Source organism: Pararge aegeria, chromosome 3, assembly GCF_905163445.1.
Source record: "Pararge aegeria chromosome 3, ilParAegt1.1, whole genome shotgun sequence".
Classification (NCBI taxonomy): domain Eukaryota; kingdom Metazoa; phylum Arthropoda; class Insecta; order Lepidoptera; family Nymphalidae; genus Pararge; species Pararge aegeria.
The window spans coordinates 21,565,869-21,587,417 of NC_053182.1; the positions used below are offsets into that span (position 1 = coordinate 21,565,869).

General features: G+C 37.9%; 2 protein-coding genes across 2 annotated transcripts; both read left to right on the forward strand.

Moving 5' to 3' along the window:
- Positions 1-5,761: 5,761 nt before the first annotated feature.
- On the forward strand, positions 5,762-7,027 carry LOC120637017 (lipase member K-like). The gene has a single exon (XM_039908600.1). The coding sequence runs from the start codon at positions 5,762-5,764 to the stop codon at positions 6,992-6,994; it is 1,233 nt and encodes a 410-aa protein (XP_039764534.1). The 3' UTR covers positions 6,995-7,027.
- Positions 7,028-19,455: 12,428 nt separating this feature from the next.
- Positions 19,456-20,688, forward strand: LOC120637018 (lipase member K-like). Its single transcript, XM_039908601.1, has one exon. The coding sequence runs from the start codon at positions 19,456-19,458 to the stop codon at positions 20,686-20,688; it is 1,233 nt and encodes a 410-aa protein (XP_039764535.1).
- The last annotated feature ends 861 nt before the right edge of the window (positions 20,689-21,549 follow it).

Sequence of the window (21,549 nt, forward strand, 5' to 3'; positions counted from 1 at the left end):
CTAGGCTTGAATTTTAATTATGTTTTAGTGTTTGTTGTTATCTATCGGAATTTAAAGAGTTCTAGGCTGTAGGATGGGTATCTAATAAAAAAAACATACCAAGTAATCTAATTTTTCGATATTAAAATAATTACGTGTGTTATGCAGTCTAAAGTACGAGTGTTCTAGGCTTGAATTTTAATTATGTTATAGTGTTAGTAGTGTTCTATCGGAAACCAAAGAGTTCTAGGCTGTGGGGAATATAAGGTTGCCAAAAATAATTAAACTTTCTGTTATGTAATTTTTTCGATATTAAAATATTGACGTGTGATATGCAGTCTAAAGCACGTGTGTTCTAGGCTTGAATTTTAATTGTGTTATAGTGTAAGAAGTGTTCTATCAGTAATTAAAGAGTTCTAGGCTGTAGGATGGGTTTCTTAAAAAAATACAAACCAAGTAATCTAATTTTTCGATATTAAAATATTGACGTGCGATATGCAGTCTAAAGTACGAGTGTTCTAGGCTTGTATTTTAATTATGTTATAGTGTTAGTAGTGTTCTATCGGAAACAAAAGAGTTCTAGGCTGTGGGGAATATAGGGTTGCCAAAAATAATTAAACTTTCTGTTATGTAATTTTTTCGATATTTACATATTGATGTGTGATATGCAGTCTAAAGTACGTGTGTTCTAGGCTTGAATTTTTATTATGTTTTAGTGTTAGTAGTTATCTATCGGAATTTAAAGAGTTCTAGGCTATAGGATGGGTTTCTTAAAAAAATACAAACCAAGTAATCTAATTTTTCGATATTAAAATATTGACGTGCGATATGCAGTCTAAAGTACGAGTGTTCTAGGCTTGTATTTTAATTATGTTATAGTGTTAGTAGTGTTCTATCGGAAACAAAAGAGTTCTAGGCTGTGGGGAATATAGGGTTGCCAAAAATAATTAAACTTTCTGTTATGTAATTTTTTCGATATTAAAATATTGACGTGTGATATGCAGTCTAAAGTACGTGTGTTCTAGGCTTGAATTTTAATTGTGTTATAGTGTAAGAAATGTTCTATCAGTAATTAAAGAGTTCTAGGCTGTGTGGTCTATAGGGTTGCTAAAAATAATTATACTTTCTTTTATTTAATTTTTTAGACATTAAAATATTGACGTGTGATATGCAGTCTAAAGTACGAGTGTTCTAGGCTTGAATTTTAATTATGTTTTAGTGTTTGTAGTTATCTATCGGAATTTAAAGAGTTCTAGGCTGTAGGATGGGTATCTAAAAAAAAAACATACCAAGTAATCTAATTTTTCGATATTAAAATATTGACGTGTGATATGCAGTCTAAAGTACGAGTGTTCTAGGCTTGAATTTTAATTATGTTATAGTGTAAGAAGTGTTCTATCAGTAATTAAAGAGTTCTAGGCTGTGTGGTCTATAGGGTTGCCAAAAAAAATTATACTTTTTGTTATTAAATTTTTTAGACATTAAAATATTGACGTGTGATATGCAGTCTAAAGTAGGCTTGAATTTATGTTATGTTTCAGGCGTTATGATGCTTCAACAGAAACAAAAGAGTTCTTACCCCTTTAATAGGTAGGGTTTTCAAAAACAAATGTTTTGTATTATTTTATGTAATTATTTAAGAAAATAAATTTTCATGTTTGTTGTGGTGACTCTGAAACTTGATTTATAAGAACTTTAATATTTTTTGATTATAGTTTATATACTGATGTGTGAGAAAGAAAAGAGTTTCGAGAGAGTACGGGTCTAAAAAATGTTTTATTCAAAGGTCTTTGTGTACGATAGGATGTTTAGGGTTATTTTCTTTAAGTATTTTTTTTTCAGTATTTACGACAGAACTATTATTAAAAAGTATCAGGAACTAAAGATCTAAGCTGCATGCGTCCAGAACAAGCATCAAATTTTGATTTGCTCGAAAATGATCTGCTAACGGAAGTTAGCAGATCATTTTTTGACACCCATTTTTTGGGGGTAAAAACGCCAGAACTATTCGTAAAAACCATCAGGAACTCTAGACCTCAGCTGCATGCGAAGAGAACTCCGTTTTATTTTTGATCTGCTGGCAAATGCTCTGCTAACTTCACCTACACGAGATGTTAAGAGTAATATAAATTTATAAGTATCGAATTCCATTATTAATTATTAAAATATTAAAACTAAACTTATTAACTATGCTCAGCCGATTTGTGGCACGTCCTTAGCCTAGGTCTTTCAATTAACTCCCATAGGAAGCGTGGTAAAAAAGGTATCGCATCACGATTCAAAGCTAGCCTCCGGAATTCGCTGCGCCGACGTAACTTGAACATGATGCTATACGGTCGCTTCTTGGTTAGCAGGCATACTAGGGCTATCTCGTGGGTATGCCTACGTAACATACGTGACAACATAGAGTATAACAATAATAATAAATAATATAAATTGACCAGAATGTAGACAAATTTACAGAAATAGTTACTTTAAAAATAAGCTAAACTTATTAAAAGGAGAAAAAGATTTGTAAATTGTGCAATAAAACAATAGTTTCAAAATGAATAATAATTAAATTAATCGTTTTTAAATAAATGTCAGCACTGATCAAATTCATAGTTAAAATATTATCTCGTTGCTCTAGTGGCTCGCATGTTCCACTGCGGATCACAAAGTCCTGGGATCGGAGTACTGATTTAAGCGACCTTAAATCCCGATGACTCTTAAAGGTCGTTTAAAATTCAGCCGTACGTCCAACATACGGCAAGGTATGACGTGAACCCACCTAAGCGTTAATACATGGTTAATTATTCACTAAAAACAATATAATTATGAGAAGGTTTCCACTTGATATGTACCTACTTTGTTGTTAATATATTAAATCATAAATTTAAAAGATTTATTCATTATACAATAATTACTTGATTCAGATAATAAACAAAGTAATTAAACCTACCTACCTACTCTGCGCTCATGCAAAAGCACAAGTGCCACTAAGACATCCAAGTAAGTCCCGAGTTCCATGTCTAGGAGCATTCGCGACTCCCTCATGGGTAAAACGTAATCTGTTAGCAGCAGGTAACCTGCTGGTGACAGTGAGAACTAAGACGCCGGAAGTATACGCGATTACAATGATCCCGCCTGACGTTTGTTTCAGTAGTTCGGGTATCGGATGTCCGCCTTGACACTACTGTGAGCGATGTGGTGTGGAATTTTCTGGCACCTACCACCGCACTGGCAAAATTGTGTCGCCAAGGGATGTAGCATTCCGTTATGACGACGCGTACAACTCAGTTTGGAGTGCCATACCCCAAACAGATTAGCCTGCTACTATTTTACGTGAGATTATTTTGTCTGTCTTACCAAGCTCCCTAACAGGTTAGCCCGCTACCAACTTAGACTGTATCATCGCTCCCCATAAATTGAGATTGCAATCAAGGGCAAACTGGTAGCCTTCTTAAATTCACAGCGCTCAACGTTGCGCCAGGGAGGTCTTCAAATTGTCGTTATTTGGCGTGGTGGGCGCTGGGTTGATGATAGCGTGGTGGTTGCGGATCCGGAGTATAATTTCGAGCAACCACCAGCTCGGCTAGCAGGGACAGAAGACATTTTTCTCTTTAATTTTATCTCGCGTATAGTTATATCTTCCTTATGAATCACTCCGTCTTTTGGTAAAATACGTATGAAAATCCGTGTAGTACTTGTTGGGGAAATTGCGCCCAGACAAAGAATTCGTAGTGATAAAATGAAAAGTGACAGAAATAAATGTTATTATTAGGGTCAGAACTTAAAAGTGTTATTTGAGTTTTGTCGAACACAGACTATAATATAAGTCACAAGGATACATTCAGAAAGCACTTTCGCGGGTCGTTTCCGCGAAGAGCAAGAACAAATTTTGGCCTTCTCTTTAAAAGGAGCGGGTGCAGCGAGTGAGGTTGCGCGCTTTAATTAAAACTTGTATATGTGTAGGCTTTGCTCGTGTGTTTTTTCCCCTTATTTCCCACGTTGGATCGTTTTAAATGCGAACGTTGCTAAGTGAAGGAAGACCACTCAACAAACTCAACTAGTCCAAAATCAAGTAGCAAGGAACTTCTACGGGACAAGAAACCTGGTTTTCGCCACGACGGAGTGTTATAAGTTTGACGTGTCCGTGGACGTGTGTCTCTGTTATCACTGCGATCACATCGAGCGTATACAAAAGCATGCGCTCGATACACTATTTGATGTTGTTAAATCATAACAACCACCTTACCTGTATACAAAACTAATTTGACGCGAGCTTAGCTACGGAAAAATAACTATAACACCACTACTATCGATGACCACTGACCACTGACCACTGAAATATCTAATGTGGCAATACCTCACAATAAATAAGAAAATATGATTTAACATTCTATTAAAATAAAAAAATGTATTTTCCTTTCTTTACCCTCATATAAATTGCTTTCCTTTTGTTTTTCTTCTAATATGTAATTTACAGTATATTGTATTACATTTTTTTTCACAATACCCTCAATGTTGTATTCAAATCCAAGATGGCCGCCACGACAAGCTTTCACAACTCCGTCAATATGAGTATCTAATGGAAAACTGGTATTCCGGCTCAACATATACCTAGAATACTTTTTATCCAACAATAAGTTTCCTCCGGGAAACGGGGTGAAATTTCTATCAATTTTACTTCATAGCTCCGTTAAATTTATTTGAAAGTGTATACTATCAAGTATATATTATCGAATTTTATTGAAGATCTGATAAATATTGTCTGAGATAAAGAACATAACCCTTCACAGATTTTAAAGTTTTTGCAAGTCGCAAGGCATATGATACAACGATCGAATGCATGCGTACCATCTTAGTAATATTATACAAGCGAAAGTTTCTGGGAATGGATGTATGTATGGATGTATCAACTAAAATAATGTCAACTTACTAACTCAGTATACCACGGTGATTTTGATGTTCTAGCTTGTCGATTGACTCATACGCGAACGAAGTCGCGAGGGTCCGCTAGTCTTAAAAAAAACTACAGGCCAAATTCTGTACATTGAAGATATTCAAGTATCTAGGAGTATGGAAGGCACTCTATAACCGATACTCAATCAAAACTGTATGTTTTTACATTCGCGTCTGTCTGTCCGTCTGTCTGTCTGTGCGCATCATACTAAAACTACCCAGCGCTATCGACTAATATGTAAACAATTCGACAATTCCGACATACTTACATACTTCCGTCGTTTTGGCGTAACGTCTACCGTTCACACATCGCACGCATCAAAATCTCTCAAAGAGGATATCGTTTGTAACGTTTCTCATAGTGATAGTAGCGTGGTCGTGGTAACTATTGGTTGTCACGTTATATAAGCCAATACTACAACACATAAAAAATCCATTTCGAAACAGCAGTTCCTGAGATTAGCGCGTTTAGCCAAACAAATTCAGCTCCATATTATTATAGCTTACCCGTGCCCACTTCATTATTATTAATGAAAAGTTTAAGAAAAAACAATATCTAATAGTTAGTTTGTAAGTACTTGTTTTATTACAGTTCATACTTCTATGGTATCGAACCTTCAGTGCGCGATGCTAACTCACACTTACCTTTTTTATATCTCTAGGATAATAATTATGGTTTTATAATCATATTTTACAAGATGTGAACCGTATCGTAGTTATAAATAATTTTACAAAGAATATAATAGGCTGCTAGACATTAATGCAAAACAAAAAAGTATTGAGAACAAAATCTTATTTAGACACAATTTACACACAGCTCAGACTTCCAGCAAGAAACATGTCTGCGAATGCGAGGTTGACTTTCTGGACGTGCTCCACGGCCTTGTTCGCCGCCATCGCTGTCGGCTTGTACTCGAGCGGGACGTCCGAGGCGGGGCGGCTCGCCTCGGGGCCCGCCGAGAACAACTTCACCGCCGTGGCGGCGCGGCACGGGTACCGCAGCGAGCAGCACACGGTGGCCACGGCGGACGGCTTCCTGCTGACCGTGTTCCGCATCCGCCGCGGCCAGCGCTGCGCGGGCAGCGTGGCGCGCGCGCCCGTGCTGTTGCTGAGCGGCCTGCTGCTGAGCGCGGAGTCGTGGCTGGCCGCCGGGCCGGCCGCCGGGCTGGCCTTCCTGCTGCCCGACGCCTGCCACGACACGTGGCTCGGCAACGCGCGCGGCGGCGCCCACGCGCGGCGCCACCGCCGCCTGCGCCCGCGCGACCCCGCCTTCTGGCAGTTCTCCGCCGACGAGGTGGGCGCCTACGACGCGCCGGCCACCGTCGACTACATCCTCAACCACACGGGCCGAGACAAACTCAATTTTATCGGCTACTCTCAGGGCGGCACCGCCGCTTTCATCATGCTCGCGGAGCGGCCGGAGTACGCCAACAAGCTCGGCGTATTGCTCGCCATCGCGCCGCCGACCGACCTCATACACATGACATCTGCGTTTGGTTGGTTTCTCAAGGCGAGCGAGATGCTGGAAGGAACGTTGGCGCGTATCGGTGTCTATGAAGTCTTCGCCACCGGTTCTGTGATTCAAAGGATAGCTGAGCATATTTGTAGATTTCGAATCATTCGAGACTCTCTGTGTAGAGGCTTTTTCGAAATGCTCGACTCTCCCCACCCGGGCTCCATAGCGGATGAGACGTATGAAACTCTCTACAGCCACTTTCCTTCGGGAACGTCCGTCCGATCGATGGCTTGGTACGGGCAGACATTCCGATCGGGTAAATTTCGGAAGTATGATTTTGGTGAACGAGGAAATCAGAAGAAGTACGGCAGCCCGCACCCTCCGGAGTACGAGCTGGGCTCGGTGGCGGTGCCCACCGTCATCCTGCAAGGGCAAAATGACCAGTTCGTGACTGTCAGGGATTCCGAGCGTCTGGCGTCCCGGTTACCTCATGCGGAGTTGTGTATCATAGAGGACCCGTTGTGGAACCATATCGACGTACTTTTTAGTCAGAATATAAATGGAAGCTTGTTTCCAAAAATTAACCAGTATTTGCTCAAATACAATACCCGGTGAAGTTTTCAGATAGTAAATACGAATTCAAAATTCACTTAATTCAAGTAGGCCTAGTATAAGCACTTTTGAAACGTATGTCTGTTTATAGTGACTACCACCGCGCCGGTTCGCAAGGCAGATTCAGAGAGAAGAAGCCGGCAGGAAACACAGCAGTGGCTCTTTTCCAACATCATTTTAGAATTTAAAATCATTGTTCTATCTTGTGTGAGATGAAAGCGGAGCGGCTTGCTTCCAGGCAACCTTGTCACTAAGAAATTGATCAATAGTATATGGTAACCTCGATGTATTAAATTTGTTCATATACATTATTTAAACTCTTGTAATGGTAAATATTAATATTAAATAATATAACCTTCAGTACCATGTTACAAAAGTATATACTCAGCCCCACAAAGGTTTTCTGTACTTTCTTAAGACGATATGCTGATATCACTAATTAATGACGGTTTCTAGTAAGTCAATTGTGTAAGCTTAAGCTACTTAAAGATTAAATTGTAACAAATATATTGCGAAGCTACTGTAAGTGTGTGCCTACTTAACTTAGTTTGTATATTGCTCGGACAGCTCCTTATTGTAAAATAAATATAGTATCTATATCTCTACTGAGAAAAATAAACCAACTAACCCCGGAAATGTAGTAGTGCCGCCATAACATCACTACGACACCCGACACCCACACTAGAATAAAATAATTAATTCATTACGTCTTAGAGCTAGAGACCTGCTCTCCCCGCTTGGCGCAGTGTGGCGTGGTGGGCGCATGAATGCAAAGTGGCTTACAGCGCAGGCTGAACGGAAAACAACTATTCCATTCTAATGAAGACTCTTAGATCATGAAAGGACTCGGGTTGTTACTTAGCAGCTTACTTCGACTTCTTTCGTTTGGAGAACGAAATACAAACATAGGATTTAATAACTATAATTTAAAAAATGCGAAAGTGTATTTGTTTGTCTTTTATTCACCTCCTAACTAGGTAACCAATAGACTAGATTGAATGCTACTTTTTATTTCATGAAACAAAGGATCTCACAGGATTTGTAAACCGCGTTTGTTCCGCAGCAACAGTTTGTTTGAGAGGTACTTCTATAATATAGGTCTACAAATATTTATTAGTTCTTGTTTTTGAAATTAAGTTTAAGAATACTCAAAGTAAGTGTTTTGTTTAAGCGGAGTCCTTACATTTTTTTACCCGCAATAACTTTTAAATGAAATGTCCAATTGGAATGAATTAGAAAGTATTTTACTACTATATAAATAACTTTGATGTTAAAACTATTTATTTCAGTAAGAATTAATTCCGCGATACCAATGTAACCCTCTTTGGTTTCCACCGGAAATTTAATAAAATTTTAGAACACACAAACTGCTATTGCGACTTTTGAGTACATAATTTGTATGTATCAATAGTGTTCGCAGCAAAATTTAGCTACTTTGGGTTACATTATTGCAATTTTCTCCAATAATTTGGAATAATTAATTATAGCCTATTTTATTTCTTTTAGTTTAGCTTTCTTTTAGTGAAGAAATGGTTAAAATCGGTCAAAACTTTCGGAGATTATTTGGTGCAAACCAACCACAAAAAAAACACATTTTTCTTTATAATTCATAGTATAGATAGATAAGAGATAAGATTGTGTAGTGCGATTGCCTAATCAATCTATTTTATTTAAAGCATTAAAGATTTTTAATATTGATATGGTCTCAGGTCTGGTGTATAAACGACTATTTAAACATACTGTATATTTAATAAGCCTATCTGATATGTGTCAAATAACAGTTCTGCTGATGACTTAGCGTCCAGTGAACACGTTCAATGATTTTCCAACATATTATTTGAACAATGGAGGGATACATACTTAAAGCAACGACAGGTCGCACTGAGGAACTAAAAGAGTGAACGTTGCAGCGCTTTTATGTAGATGTGAAAGGAATACAATCAGATATCGAGGACAGCGGCTAATGAATCGCTAATTCGTTTTTTTATCCCGCCACTCTAAAAACTGGTATTGTAAGACCAATCTATAAAAAAGGCAGTCGCGCGGACTTTGACAACTACAGACCTATAACTATTTTACCAACGGTCAATAAGATAATTGAGAAATACATAAGTAACCAAGTACATGCGTTTTATGACAGCCACGATATTTTGACTAAAAATCAATACGGTTTCCAACCCCATAAAAATACTTCCCAACTGCTTTCAGCGTTCACAGATAGCGTTTATAAACATATAGACAGTAAAAAAACATATTTTGGTTGTCTTTATTGATTACAGCAAGGCCTTTGACACGCTCTAACATGAAAAACTACTGCAAAATCTGGAGGACAGTGGAATCAGAGGTAAGCTACTCAATTGGTGTAAAAATTAGCTCCTAGATAGGTCATACCGAGTGAGAGTTGATGATGGTGACAGTTTCCCAGTTCACGTTATGGAAGGCACGGCTCAAGGCTCCGTACTGGGACCTTTGCATTTCCTCACTTACGTCAATAGCCTTTCTAACACCATCAAAAAGTGTGAATTTTTCAGTTTGCCGACGACACATGCCTTGTTGCTGCAGGGAATAATGTAGAAGATGCACTTTCGCAACTGCAAGCTGATTTTGACTCACTGGCAAAGTGGTCTCACGACGTTGGATTAGTGCTTAATGCCAATAAAACTAAATTAATATACATCAGCTCCAGTCATAACAGAAGCAAGTCAAAGCCAAAACTGATAGCACATTCTCACCATTGCCTTCATGTTAAAACCGCTATTGATCCAATGACTTGTACCTGTGGCGCCATTGAGCAAGTAGCCAAGCACACCTACCTTGGGCTAGTCATAGACGATCGACTCAATTGGAAATACCATGTTAATCATGTATGTGATAGGCTTAGAGGAATTTTAGCTAAATTCTCTCTAATTAAATACAAAATGCCTTATAAAACACTTTTATTACTATACAAATCACTCGCCGAATCTATTATCTCTTATGGGTTGTCAAGCTCCGGTAGAACTTATAAAAACCTTGATCAAATATTCACACTACAACTGCGAATTTTAAAAGAAATAACTCCAAAAAAAATAAAAATAACCTTCAAAGAAGATGTCCGTAAAATATTTGCTTTCTGTAAAATTATTCCTATACATGAAAAAACAGAACTGACATTGCTAGTTGACGAATATTTTAATGAAAATCTAAGAAAAGCACAAATTCCATATTCAGCCCGTAGGCTTGATAATCCTAAACTCTGTCTACCAAAATATAATAACTTGTACGGGAAAAGAAGGTTAAACTACATTGTGCCTTACCTAATTAATCAGCTACCTAAGTCACTCAAAGATACCATAACACATAAAAACATAAAATTTAAATTAAAACATTACTATCAACAAATTACAATTTAAAAGTACAATAACAGTTAATTCCTAAAAATATGCGACAACTGAACATCCTGTATTGCGTTGCTCGATGGACGTTCGTGGCATTAACTTACCGCATTTTTAAACTACCTGCTTTGTTATCCACTTAAGGTTTTTTGTAAATAGCAATAGTTTAAATAGTTATAGTTAACATTACTAATAAAGTTATAGGATATAGGTTTAAATAAGATTGTTAGTTAATATTAAAATATATTTATAGTACCTACCTGCCTACCTACTACCAATTTTAAACTTCCGATGTATCTACCTAATTATATTGAGGGAATTTTATTTATATGGAATATCTTGATTGATGTAGTAAGTAGGTGGGTGTTAATTAATTTCTTTAGATGTTACCTTTTGTCGACGGCACGGTGGTGTACGGTAAAATTCGTAAGAATTTATGATTACACCATAATAGTTTTAAGTCTACTTGTGAATTTTGGTTAATAAATTATTATTATTATTATTATTATTATTATTATTATTTGGAAGTGTTTGTATTTCTCAGCTCTTGGCTGGTTTTAACTGCATTTACGGGCCTTAACCAAGTAAATGCAGTGGTGTGTTTTTATGTTAAACCAATGCTTTCGTCAACCTGCAAAAACTTTCTTACTATTCTACACGTATTTAAAATGGCAGCTTTTTGCAAACCGATGTAGAGAGATTCTTCCAGACCTATTATTTTTAAGCTATGTAGAAGACTATTGGGAATAACCCCTGTAGTAGAGATAACAATAGGTACCACATACACTTTGGCTTGTTTCCAGATTCTCGTAATTTCTTCTTTAAGTTCAGTGTATTTGCTAATTTTTTCACTTACTGTTTTCTGTATATTATGGGTATTAGGAACTGCAATATCTATGAGGTAAGTGGTTTTTCTTAATTTATCCTGTAGAATTATATCTGGTCTATTATAGTGTATGGTCTTATCTGTAAGAATAGCGCGATCATAATAAAGTTTGTATGTGGTATTTTCTAGTATCGTATGAGGGGTATATTTATAGTAAGGTGTGTTAGTGTTTTGTGTAAGCATGTGCTTGAGTGCCAGTTTTTGATGAATGATGTTGGCGACTTGGTTATGTCTGTGAGTGTAGTCGGTCTGAGTGAGTGTTGTGCATGCTCCTGTAATGTGTTGAATGGTTTCTGATTGAATGTGGCATCTTCGGCATTTATCGCTTGTAATGGTAGAGTCCTTGATGATATATTTCCTGTAGTTTTTGGCATTGATGATTTGATCTTGTATGGCTATAATGAATCCTTCGGTTTCTGGAAACAGGTTTCCTATTTTTAACCACTTATTTGAGGCTACTGTGTTTATATGGGGTTGCTCTAAGTCATGGCGATGCCTTCCATGAACAACTTTCTTTTTCCAGTTTTCTAGTTTTTGTTTTTGCGGGTCAGTGATACTTGTGTTCTGGGTATCTATTTTTTCGTTTAAGTTTAGCGGTGTGTAATTGAGATCCATTATAGTAATAGCTTTATGTATGTCACTAGTGAGAGATTTTGAATGAAAAAATGTTCTTAGTCTAGATATTTGTTTCTGCCAAAGGTGATAAATGTCAATGAGGCCTCTCCCTCCATTCTGCCTTTTGATCGTGAGTCTTTCAACTGCCGATTTAGGATGATGGTTGTTGTGTTTTGTTAGTGTAGTGCGTGTAATCCTTTCTATTTGTTCCATGTCTGTTTTAGACCATTTGATTACCCCGAATGAGTAAGTAAGAATTGGTATGGCAAATGTATTAAGTGCTTTTATCAGATGCTTACCTGATAGTTGTGTTTTACAAATGGCGTTTATTCTCCTTCGATATTCTGTATTAAGTGTTTGCTTGACTGCTGTATAGTCGATTCCTTTCAGTTGCTTGTAACCTAAATATTTATATAAATCTGTTGTTTCCATAGAGGAAATTGTATCATTTTCGTTAATTATATAATCACCGGATTTTATTTTACCTTTTATAATATGTACTGCCTTACACTTATCTATTCCAAATTGCATATTTATATCCTGACTAAATTCTGTAGTTATATTTATTAGGTTTTTCATTTCTTTTTCGGATTTTGCATATAATTTAATGTCATCCATGTATATAAGATGTGAAATAATGGTTTCCTTGGAGTTGTGTTTAAAGCTATATCCAGCCCGGCACTTATGCAGCAGGTCTGACAAGGGATTTAGAGCAAGACATTATTATTATTATTATTATTATTATTATTATTATTATTATTATTATTATTATTATTATTATTATTATTATTATTATTATTATTATCCAGTTAGGTTCCAATCATTGAACTTTTCACGGCTCTCTTTATTGAAGGATGTGTCTGAATGTAATTAAATATATAATCCTCTTATTTCCCAAAAAAACCTGAATTTACATCAAATTCAAAATTCAAAATGCATTTATTTCAAGTAGGCCTAATACAAGCACCTTTGAAACGTCAAGTCCGTCCGTGTGTAGTGACTCCACCACCGGTTCGGAAGGCAGATTCTACCGAGAAGAAGCCGGCAAGAAACTCAGCAGTTGCTCTTTTCCAACATCAAAAATTTACATTTAAGATTTTAACATTCATTTTTCTATCTTGTGAGAGATGAAAGCGGAGCCGGATGCTTCCAAGCAACCTTGTCATTAAGAAACTCATAAATTGTATAATAACCTCGCTGTAATAAATGTGTTTTAACACATTCTTTGAACTTATGCATTGGCAGGTCCAAAATTACTTTACATCATTATAGGAATCATTTTAATTAAATTCATTATAAATTAATTTATAATTCTATCGGTTGATTTGGACACCCACTCGCGGGCATTGCTCTCCTGCATCTTCTCAATGTAATTACACTTAATCTAATCGAGTGCTTACTTGTACAATAGTTCATGGCATACACATAATTTATTTAAAACTGTATGTATTTTATTCGAACACGCAAATTGAAAAACGACATCTGCGAAAATTACATTTTTTATTTGTGATATAAACCTTATTAATATTTTCAAAAGCAAAGTAAAATTTATTTTTGTGTTTTTATTTTGTATCACTTGGCAAATGAAAATTACTGAAATATTTTACAATTAGGTTTTGTTCTGTAACTATTTCCAAAAATTATGCATGCCGCCCTCGAAGCATCAATAAACCGATGGAGGTATTATTTTCAATATTAATGCAGAGATAAAATAAACGATTTATATTCCAACAAACTATAATTCATACAGCACTATCGGCGTCCAGTGCGTACTTACGGGAATATATTATATTTGATTCACAACTTTATTAATGCGATCATACGGATTAACTCACGATCAAAAATTATGCAAACACTTCGTAGTTATCCAACACAAAATAATTAAAATTAAAATGGATGCTCAGATTTTTATAATTGACTGCGGTAGTCGGTCACATTTACGTCTGATGTGGTTCAGAAGTGCTCCCCGAGGATGCGGCGCGGAACTCCGCCCGGACACCAGACCGGCACTGCTCGCTATCAGAATTATTCTTCGTGAAGCTGTATCCGCAGCGCAGTAGGAACACAGCACAGCCTCGCTGCAGTCACGCTGAATTTACACGCACGGATTGAAACTAATCATACAAAGGATACATTCTGTCCCGGAAAGTTAAATGTTCAACGATTGCAAACAAACAAATTGCAGTAATTGCTCTATCAATGCGAACGTTTTTATTTTAGGTATCTACTATGTTTTAAGTATGAAAAATAGCATTAAAACCGGCCAGGATGTCATCCTGTTGATACCGGGCAAAACGATCTAGAATGCTGGGCGTTGTAAAGTTGTGTGCCAGATTTAAAACGATGATCATTATGCATCCCCTTTATTTCGCGGCAAACTTTCATTAAGACGCCTAAAATATGGCGCGGAACGTGGCGCGGCCGTAATTATCCGGCGCCGCGTCCGCCGGGACGCTTTGTGTGCCGTAATTGCGGCGGACTGACGCGGACGGCTCCCCGGCGAGCCTGGCGAGCTCAGGACCCATCACGAGCCCGGCCACGGCCAAAGTGCAGGAGCCCACCAGGCAAAACAAATCTGGCGAACTCGGTACATCTCGTAAATCTAGTACTCCACTTTAAACTAAGACTGCGATAGATAAGAGAAGATAATATGACATCTGAACCAATACATAATTTGAAATAATTAATAAATATTGTTTACTATAGGTACGATTGATGAATTTCTTGACGACAAGGCTGTATCGAAGCAGGCCGCTCCGCTCACATCTTTTACAAGAAATTGTGAAGATTTTAAACTGTAAAATAATGTTGAAAAAGAGCAAAAGTTTCTCGCCGGCTCTTCTTGGTAGAATCTGCCTATCGAACCGGTGGTAGAGTCACTACGAGAAGATTGACATAAGTGCTTACAAACTAAGCCTACTTGAATTAAATAAATTTTGAATTTGAATACGCTTGGTTTAATTGTTCCATCCGGTCTGTCAGCTAGAACCTTTAGAATAATGTAGACGTCCACGCGTCGATACTTTACCGCATGTTTGCGAAATAGCCGACTCGATGGCGTGATGTACAAACATACCGGACTCCCCATTACATGATATTTGACGCTCGTAACGAAGACAACTAACCCCAAAAACGTAAACGTCACGATATCAACTCTACGTCATATCCAACTTGACAAAACCACGAACACAAACAAAACAACAAACAGCATTTCGGATGACGGTGGCGATGTATCGGTGACCACTAGCCGGCCAGTGCTGGCAGCTCTCCTACCGCCCCTCCGGCACAAACCCGAAATACGAGCCAATATATTCCGGATGAGCAAACAGGGCAGATGAGGTTGTGGAGCAATTACTTGCGGGTTGACCTACGAGTATTTTTTACGAAAAACAAGTGTACGGGAGCTATCGTGATACGCTCGACCGTAACAATAGGAAGATCTTCCTCCGTGCCGGTGATCGTGCTCGGGGACCGAGGTACGAACTTTCATTTTTGGAAGTTGTATATATAGGCATTCTTAGTGAACACTTCGCTAGCGCGATGTAGGATTTTAGTAGCGCCATCTAGTTATGTAATGTGGAGACCGCCACACAAGCATTGACATTGATAATTAAAAAACCGACTTTGTTAAACATTTAATTTTTTAAGTCGATGCCAAGTCAAATGTAAAAAATACTGTTAATAGTTTAAGAGTTCTTCCGGGACTTCCAATTTCAATTCAAATTCTTTATTTAGAAAATATTTGGTAGGAACTAAACACTTATATATGATGTTATCATGTTGTGTTTCACGCATATTTTGTCGTTCACGAAGACGTCCAAATATTGAGGTAAATAAATAAACTCTCAGTATCGAATAACCAACCGCAACCCGTGTAGTATTGTGTAGTTCCAGTGGCCATTAGGTTCGGTTCCGGTGGTTTGCCCAGAGAATGGAGACACCCAGGTCCCAGGTGTATCATTATCTATATCCACTTAACCAATGTAGTGTAAATCTTATCGAATTGGTCTCCGATAAGAAACATTGAATTTTTTAGGTTACTTACTCGTCCACTATTTTTTAATTCCAAATTCGGCCACCAAACACCATTTAGGAATCTCAGGTTTTGAAAATATAAGCTATCAAAGTCGTACCGGTGACGCCAGCTGTGTTTAATTAAAGTTAAACGAAGGTTACAAATAATTGGCTCTGTAGGTTTTTTTTCATTCGTTCAAGTGTATACTTAACTTAGTCTTAAGGGAAAATGTATTTAAAACTCAGACATTCCTGCCATTAAAATAACTTACATGTCTATTGACTTTGACGGTTGATCGTTTGTTGATCTCGTTACGTATTCTTGTTTAAAAAACATTTAACTAAATAAATTATGATTGAAACTTGTCTTGTCACATTATATTATTGATATGTATTTTATTTGCATATAGGATATTGTTTCTAGTCACAATGACAGTGGTGGTCATATAATGAGTAACGCTTATTTAAAGGGAAGACTTTTACAAACTGACAAGAATAAGTAATTGCATTGATTATTTTTTAATTTCTCTCGGCATCGCAAAACTGTCCCAAACTAGCGGTATATTCGTTGATACTCATGGTTGACTAAAAAATAAATAGATAAACTTTTTACATTCGATCTGAATCTCTTGATATGTTTGGCGGCATTTAGTGCTGTAAAAGCACGACAATACACACATCGCCCTCTCGTCGTCAAAGTAAGCGTAGCTTGTGTTATGGATACTAAGATAACTGATGAATAATTAAAAAAAAATTATGAACAATATACATAAATACTTATATTATACATATAAACACCCAGACCCTGAAAAACATTCATATTCATCACACAAAAACCCAGAACAAACCAATAATGCAGTCACTGTTCAATTACGTCACCGACACAGACCAATACTAAGTATATAATTTATACTAAAGAATAATTTAAATTAAGTAAAGAAATAAAAATAATTTCGACAAATTTTATTGCAATGGGTGGGGCGTCATGTCTCTTGTGTATATGCATGTAGCAATCAATAAACAATAAACAAACATTTTCCAGTTGTGGGATATAACCCACTGTCGCTGCCCACTGCGCCAATCGGCTATCAAACACGTAACCTAATTAACTGTATTACAATGCTGTACATTGTCAAAAATAAAGATTATTTCAATAATATTAGCGAAACGAGTGCGAGACAGTAAATCCGAACGCCTGCGCTAAGTTATTAGTAGAAACTTATGTATCTGTAACGTCGTGAGTTACTACTAGTCGTGGTTTTGTAGGCTCAACTATGTCTACAATGCAATGCACGTGTTAGGAAATAGGGAATTACAGCACTTTATCTATGATAAACCCGATGATTATATTAAATACTAGCGGACCCCAGCGCCATCTGTCGGGCTGATTTGTGAATCTAAACCATCCAGGGTGCCACCCAAACGCATACCGAAAAATTCATTCAAATCGGTCTGGCCGTTTAGGAGGAGTTCAGTGACATACACACGCACACAAGAAATATATATATAAAGATATCAACAAATCATAGTTTGTATACTCATTGATAGTGTATTGAAAATAGAATAGTAGACTGTCAAAGAAAAATATAGGATCTATGGCGGAAGACGCGAGTTTGACAAGATAGATTGGCGGGAAAGAAAAGTTAGCACGGATTTAAGTAATGAATTGAGAAAAGGAGATTTATAAAGTATTGTGGATAGAACGTTACAAATTGGGAATAGATGATTTATAATGGAAACGATATACTTAACGAAATATTGTTGTGGCGGAACAAGAGTCGTGTATATACTGGTGATGGAGTTGAGATAAGTTGTTAAAAGTTGTTGGTAATGGTTGTACCTGATGTTGCATCAGGTAAGTATATCTCTTATATCCTTTAGGTTATTCAGGTGTCATATATGGAGCCCTATCATTATTTTATACAGATAGCTTATGTGGCAGAGGTTGCTCTATAAAAACAATTTGTTCCAAAAGTCCTGATGTTATAAGTGATAATAGTAGTTATGTTTGACCTGTCTTAAAATATATCTTGTATCAAAGGGCCTAGCGTCATTACATATGACAATGTTGTAATCGTGTTTATAAGTTGTTTTAATTGATTGAATAAAAGAGCAACGGTAGAGTTTCTTGCCAGTGGTCTTCTCTGCCGAAGACAGCATTCCGAACTGGTAGTAGAGTCATTTAAAGGTAACAAGTAATATGAATTATAGAGAAGCTTAATATAGAGTAGTAGAGTCAGTCCAGTTGTTTTATTTCACTCCTTGGGAAGTTAGGTTTATAGAGTACAGACCCACAACACTGCTCTAAAGCAGGTTGGTGGGCTTTAATGATGTCTTTTATAAAATGAATACTTTTATAGAAAGGAAGAATAATAGTCATTAGAATAAATAATTACTGCTAAGAAACTAATTATTTAGCTTCAATAATACTGTTAATTAATGAAAGATCTACGTGACATCCTGAACATTGTGGTTATTGAAGTGAATATCTGAATACCTGTTCTTCCATTTCTATATTTTTTTAGCACACGCTTTTATTTATTGCATAGTCACTACAGTTTGTGTGATAAACATGAATGTTTTTCACACAAACATCATCTGTATGTTATGAGTATTCATGTATATTATTCACGATAATATTCATCAGTCGTCTTGGTACCCATAACACAAGATACGCGTACTTTTGGGCTAGATGGCGAAATGTATTGTCGTTATTTAGAAATTATGGGACAACTAGTACTAAATGTTTTTTTCTAAATTATGCTTGTATTTACAATTCGTTTAGATATAATATGAGTAATTAGCAACACTGTGCTACGATTGCAGATGTTATTTATTGATATCATAAACATCTTTTCGATGCCACGTGTTTAAAAGGTGGAAACCGATTTAGGAGTCCGCACCGAAATGAGACTTCTTATACGAATAGTAGTATTTTTTGCATATTATAAGATAAGACTCGACTCTACCTCATCACCGGCATAGTTAGTTCTAAATCATGTTTTTCGGTTTTCAACGTTAAAGGTGGTAAATATACTTTTTATTTCGCACCTGATTAGTTTGAAAAAAAAATCATAAAGTTACTGCCTTTTATTATAGAATTTCTTTATCGACAATGTTTGCAGCTGACATTTCGATACACAATACGAACAATATACTGTACGCTGAGCGATTTGAGTCTTCCTCGGATAAAAGTGACCCTATTTTTGTGACCTTTCATTACAATGGTATTCCTTACGTTCATGTAAATTTTCAGCTTCTCGGGAATTATGTCCGGGTGAGTGTCTATTTAACCGGATAATTAGCACCGTAAAACATGATTATATAACACAATATTATACTTTCATCGCAATTCTGCACAAAATACGATGAAACTTTTCCTTTACCCTATAATCACTGGATGTTTTCTCTCAAGGTACGGAACTCTCGCAGCGCAAGTCTAATTGGAACTTGGCCAATTTTTTGTAGGAATTAAACAACAAAATATGAGCCAGCGAGATCAATGACAAAGATTTTTGTGCATAACTTTGGTATGGAACAACGATTAAACTCAAGTCAGACTCTCAGCGAGAAACATGTCTGCAAAGGTGAACTCCAGGCTGCGCTGGGCGGTGATCTTCGCGATTATCGCTATCAGTTCATACTCGGTGGGCTCTCCCGACTGGAGCTGGTTCTCGGCGCTCCCGGCGCGCGCCGAGAACAACTTCACCGCCGTGGCGGCGCGGCACGGGTACCGCAGCGAGCAGCACACGGTGGCCACGGCGGACGGCTTCCTGCTGACCGTGTTCCGCATCCGCCGCGGCCAGCGCTGCGCGGGCAGCGTGGCGCGCGCGCCCGTGCTGTTGCTGAGCGGCCTGCTGCTGAGCGCGGAGTCGTGGCTGGCCGCCGGGCCGGCCGCCGGGCTGGCCTTCCTGCTGCCCGACGCCTGCCACGACACGTGGCTCGGCAACGCGCGCGGCGGCGCCCACGCGCGGCGCCACCGCCGCCTGCGCCCGCGCGACCCCGCCTTCTGGCAGTTCTCCGCCGACGAGGTGGGCGCCTACGACGCGCCGGCCACCGTCGACTACATCCTCAACCACACGGGCCGAGACAAACTCAATTTTATCGGCTACTCTCAGGGCGGCACCGCCGCTTTCATCATGCTCGCGGAGCGGCCGGAGTACGCCAACAAGCTCGGCGTATTGCTCGCCATCGCGCCGCCGACCGACCTCACGTACATGACATCTGCGTTTGGTTGGTTGCTCAAGGCGAGCGAGATGCTGGAAGGAACGTTGGCGCGTATCGGTGTCTATGAAGTCTTCGCCACCGGTTCTGTGATTCAAAGGCTAGCTGAGCACTTTTGTAGATTTCGGATCATTCGAGACTCTCTATGTAGAGGCTTCTTTGAATTGGTCGACTCTCCCCACCCGGGCTCCATAGCGGATGAGACGTATGAAACTCTCTACAGCCACTTTCCCTCCGGAACGTCCGTCCGAACGATGGCTCGTTACGGGCAGACTTTACGATCTGGGAAATTTCGGAAGTATGATTTTGGTGAACGAGGAAATCTGAAGAAGTACGGCAGCGCGCACCCCCCCGAGTACGAGCTGGGCGCCGTGACGGTGCCCACCGTCATCGTGCAAGGGGCGAGTGACACGTTAGTGACCGTCAGGGACTCCGAGCGTCTCGTGAGCCGCTTGCCTCGTGCAGAGTTGTGTATCATAGACGATCCATTGTGGAATCATTTTGACGTAGTTTATAGTCACAAAATTAATGAGAGCTTGTTTCCTTTAATTAACCAGTATTTGCTCAAATACAACACTAGGTAAGTGACGTTGTTGTTTGAGGAAACTCTAGGCAGTGGTTCCATGTGTACGTGTCAAAGCAGAATTGTATACACTAAAACATAGTCGAACAGCTTCAGCATCATTTAACAAGTCTGCTTTTCTGATTCGTAGCTTATCTAAAGATATATAGATCATAAAAGGCAAGGTCTGAATAGGCAAATTACAATAAATAAATAAATTATGCTTTTGTTTTTGTTGTGTTACCTTCTTCACGTAACTCTATGTCTTTCGTACATAATCTTAAATATATAATTATCTGTAGAATTATATAAAAAAATTAAGCAAAGTAAAGGTCAAAAATATCTTTGTTCTAGTAGGTACATGGTAGTAAATAAAAAAATTAAAGACCGGCAGGTTTTAAAGTGGATATTGCTCAATTGCTCATTGCGTAATCTATCATTCAATATAATTTAATTTAATTAGTAATACTACATTTAAAGATTGTTCATTCAGCTAGTCTACACTCCTATAAAGATTTTTTTGTTTGTTTGTATCCAAAACGCTCCGTATTACGTAAGTGGGTCGTTTCTTCGCCAAAAGAAAGCTAAACTATCACGAAGAAACATAGCCTGTCGCGTGATACGTAATCACCTGTCGCATGCCGGACTGGCATTTGTCATTATTAATTGGATTTAATTTATGTGATGGGTGATAGAAGCTCCCATAGTATAGGTCCTACCAATATGGGCACATCACAAAGAAACAATGGTATTGTGGAAGTATACATTTTACGAATTAAAAAAGAAATCGCCCGCAAAAAACACTGTAAACGTTTTAATTATTAACTTACATAAAAATATAACAATGAAATAAAACGTCAGCTATAAAAAGCTTTTAATAAGT

Coding starts and splice junctions, on each gene's coding strand:
- LOC120637018 (XM_039908601.1), top strand. CDS start 19,456: ATGTCTGCAAAGGTGAACTCCAGGCTGCGCTGGGCGGTGATCTTCGCG.
- LOC120637017 (XM_039908600.1), top strand. CDS start 5,762: ATGTCTGCGAATGCGAGGTTGACTTTCTGGACGTGCTCCACGGCCTTG.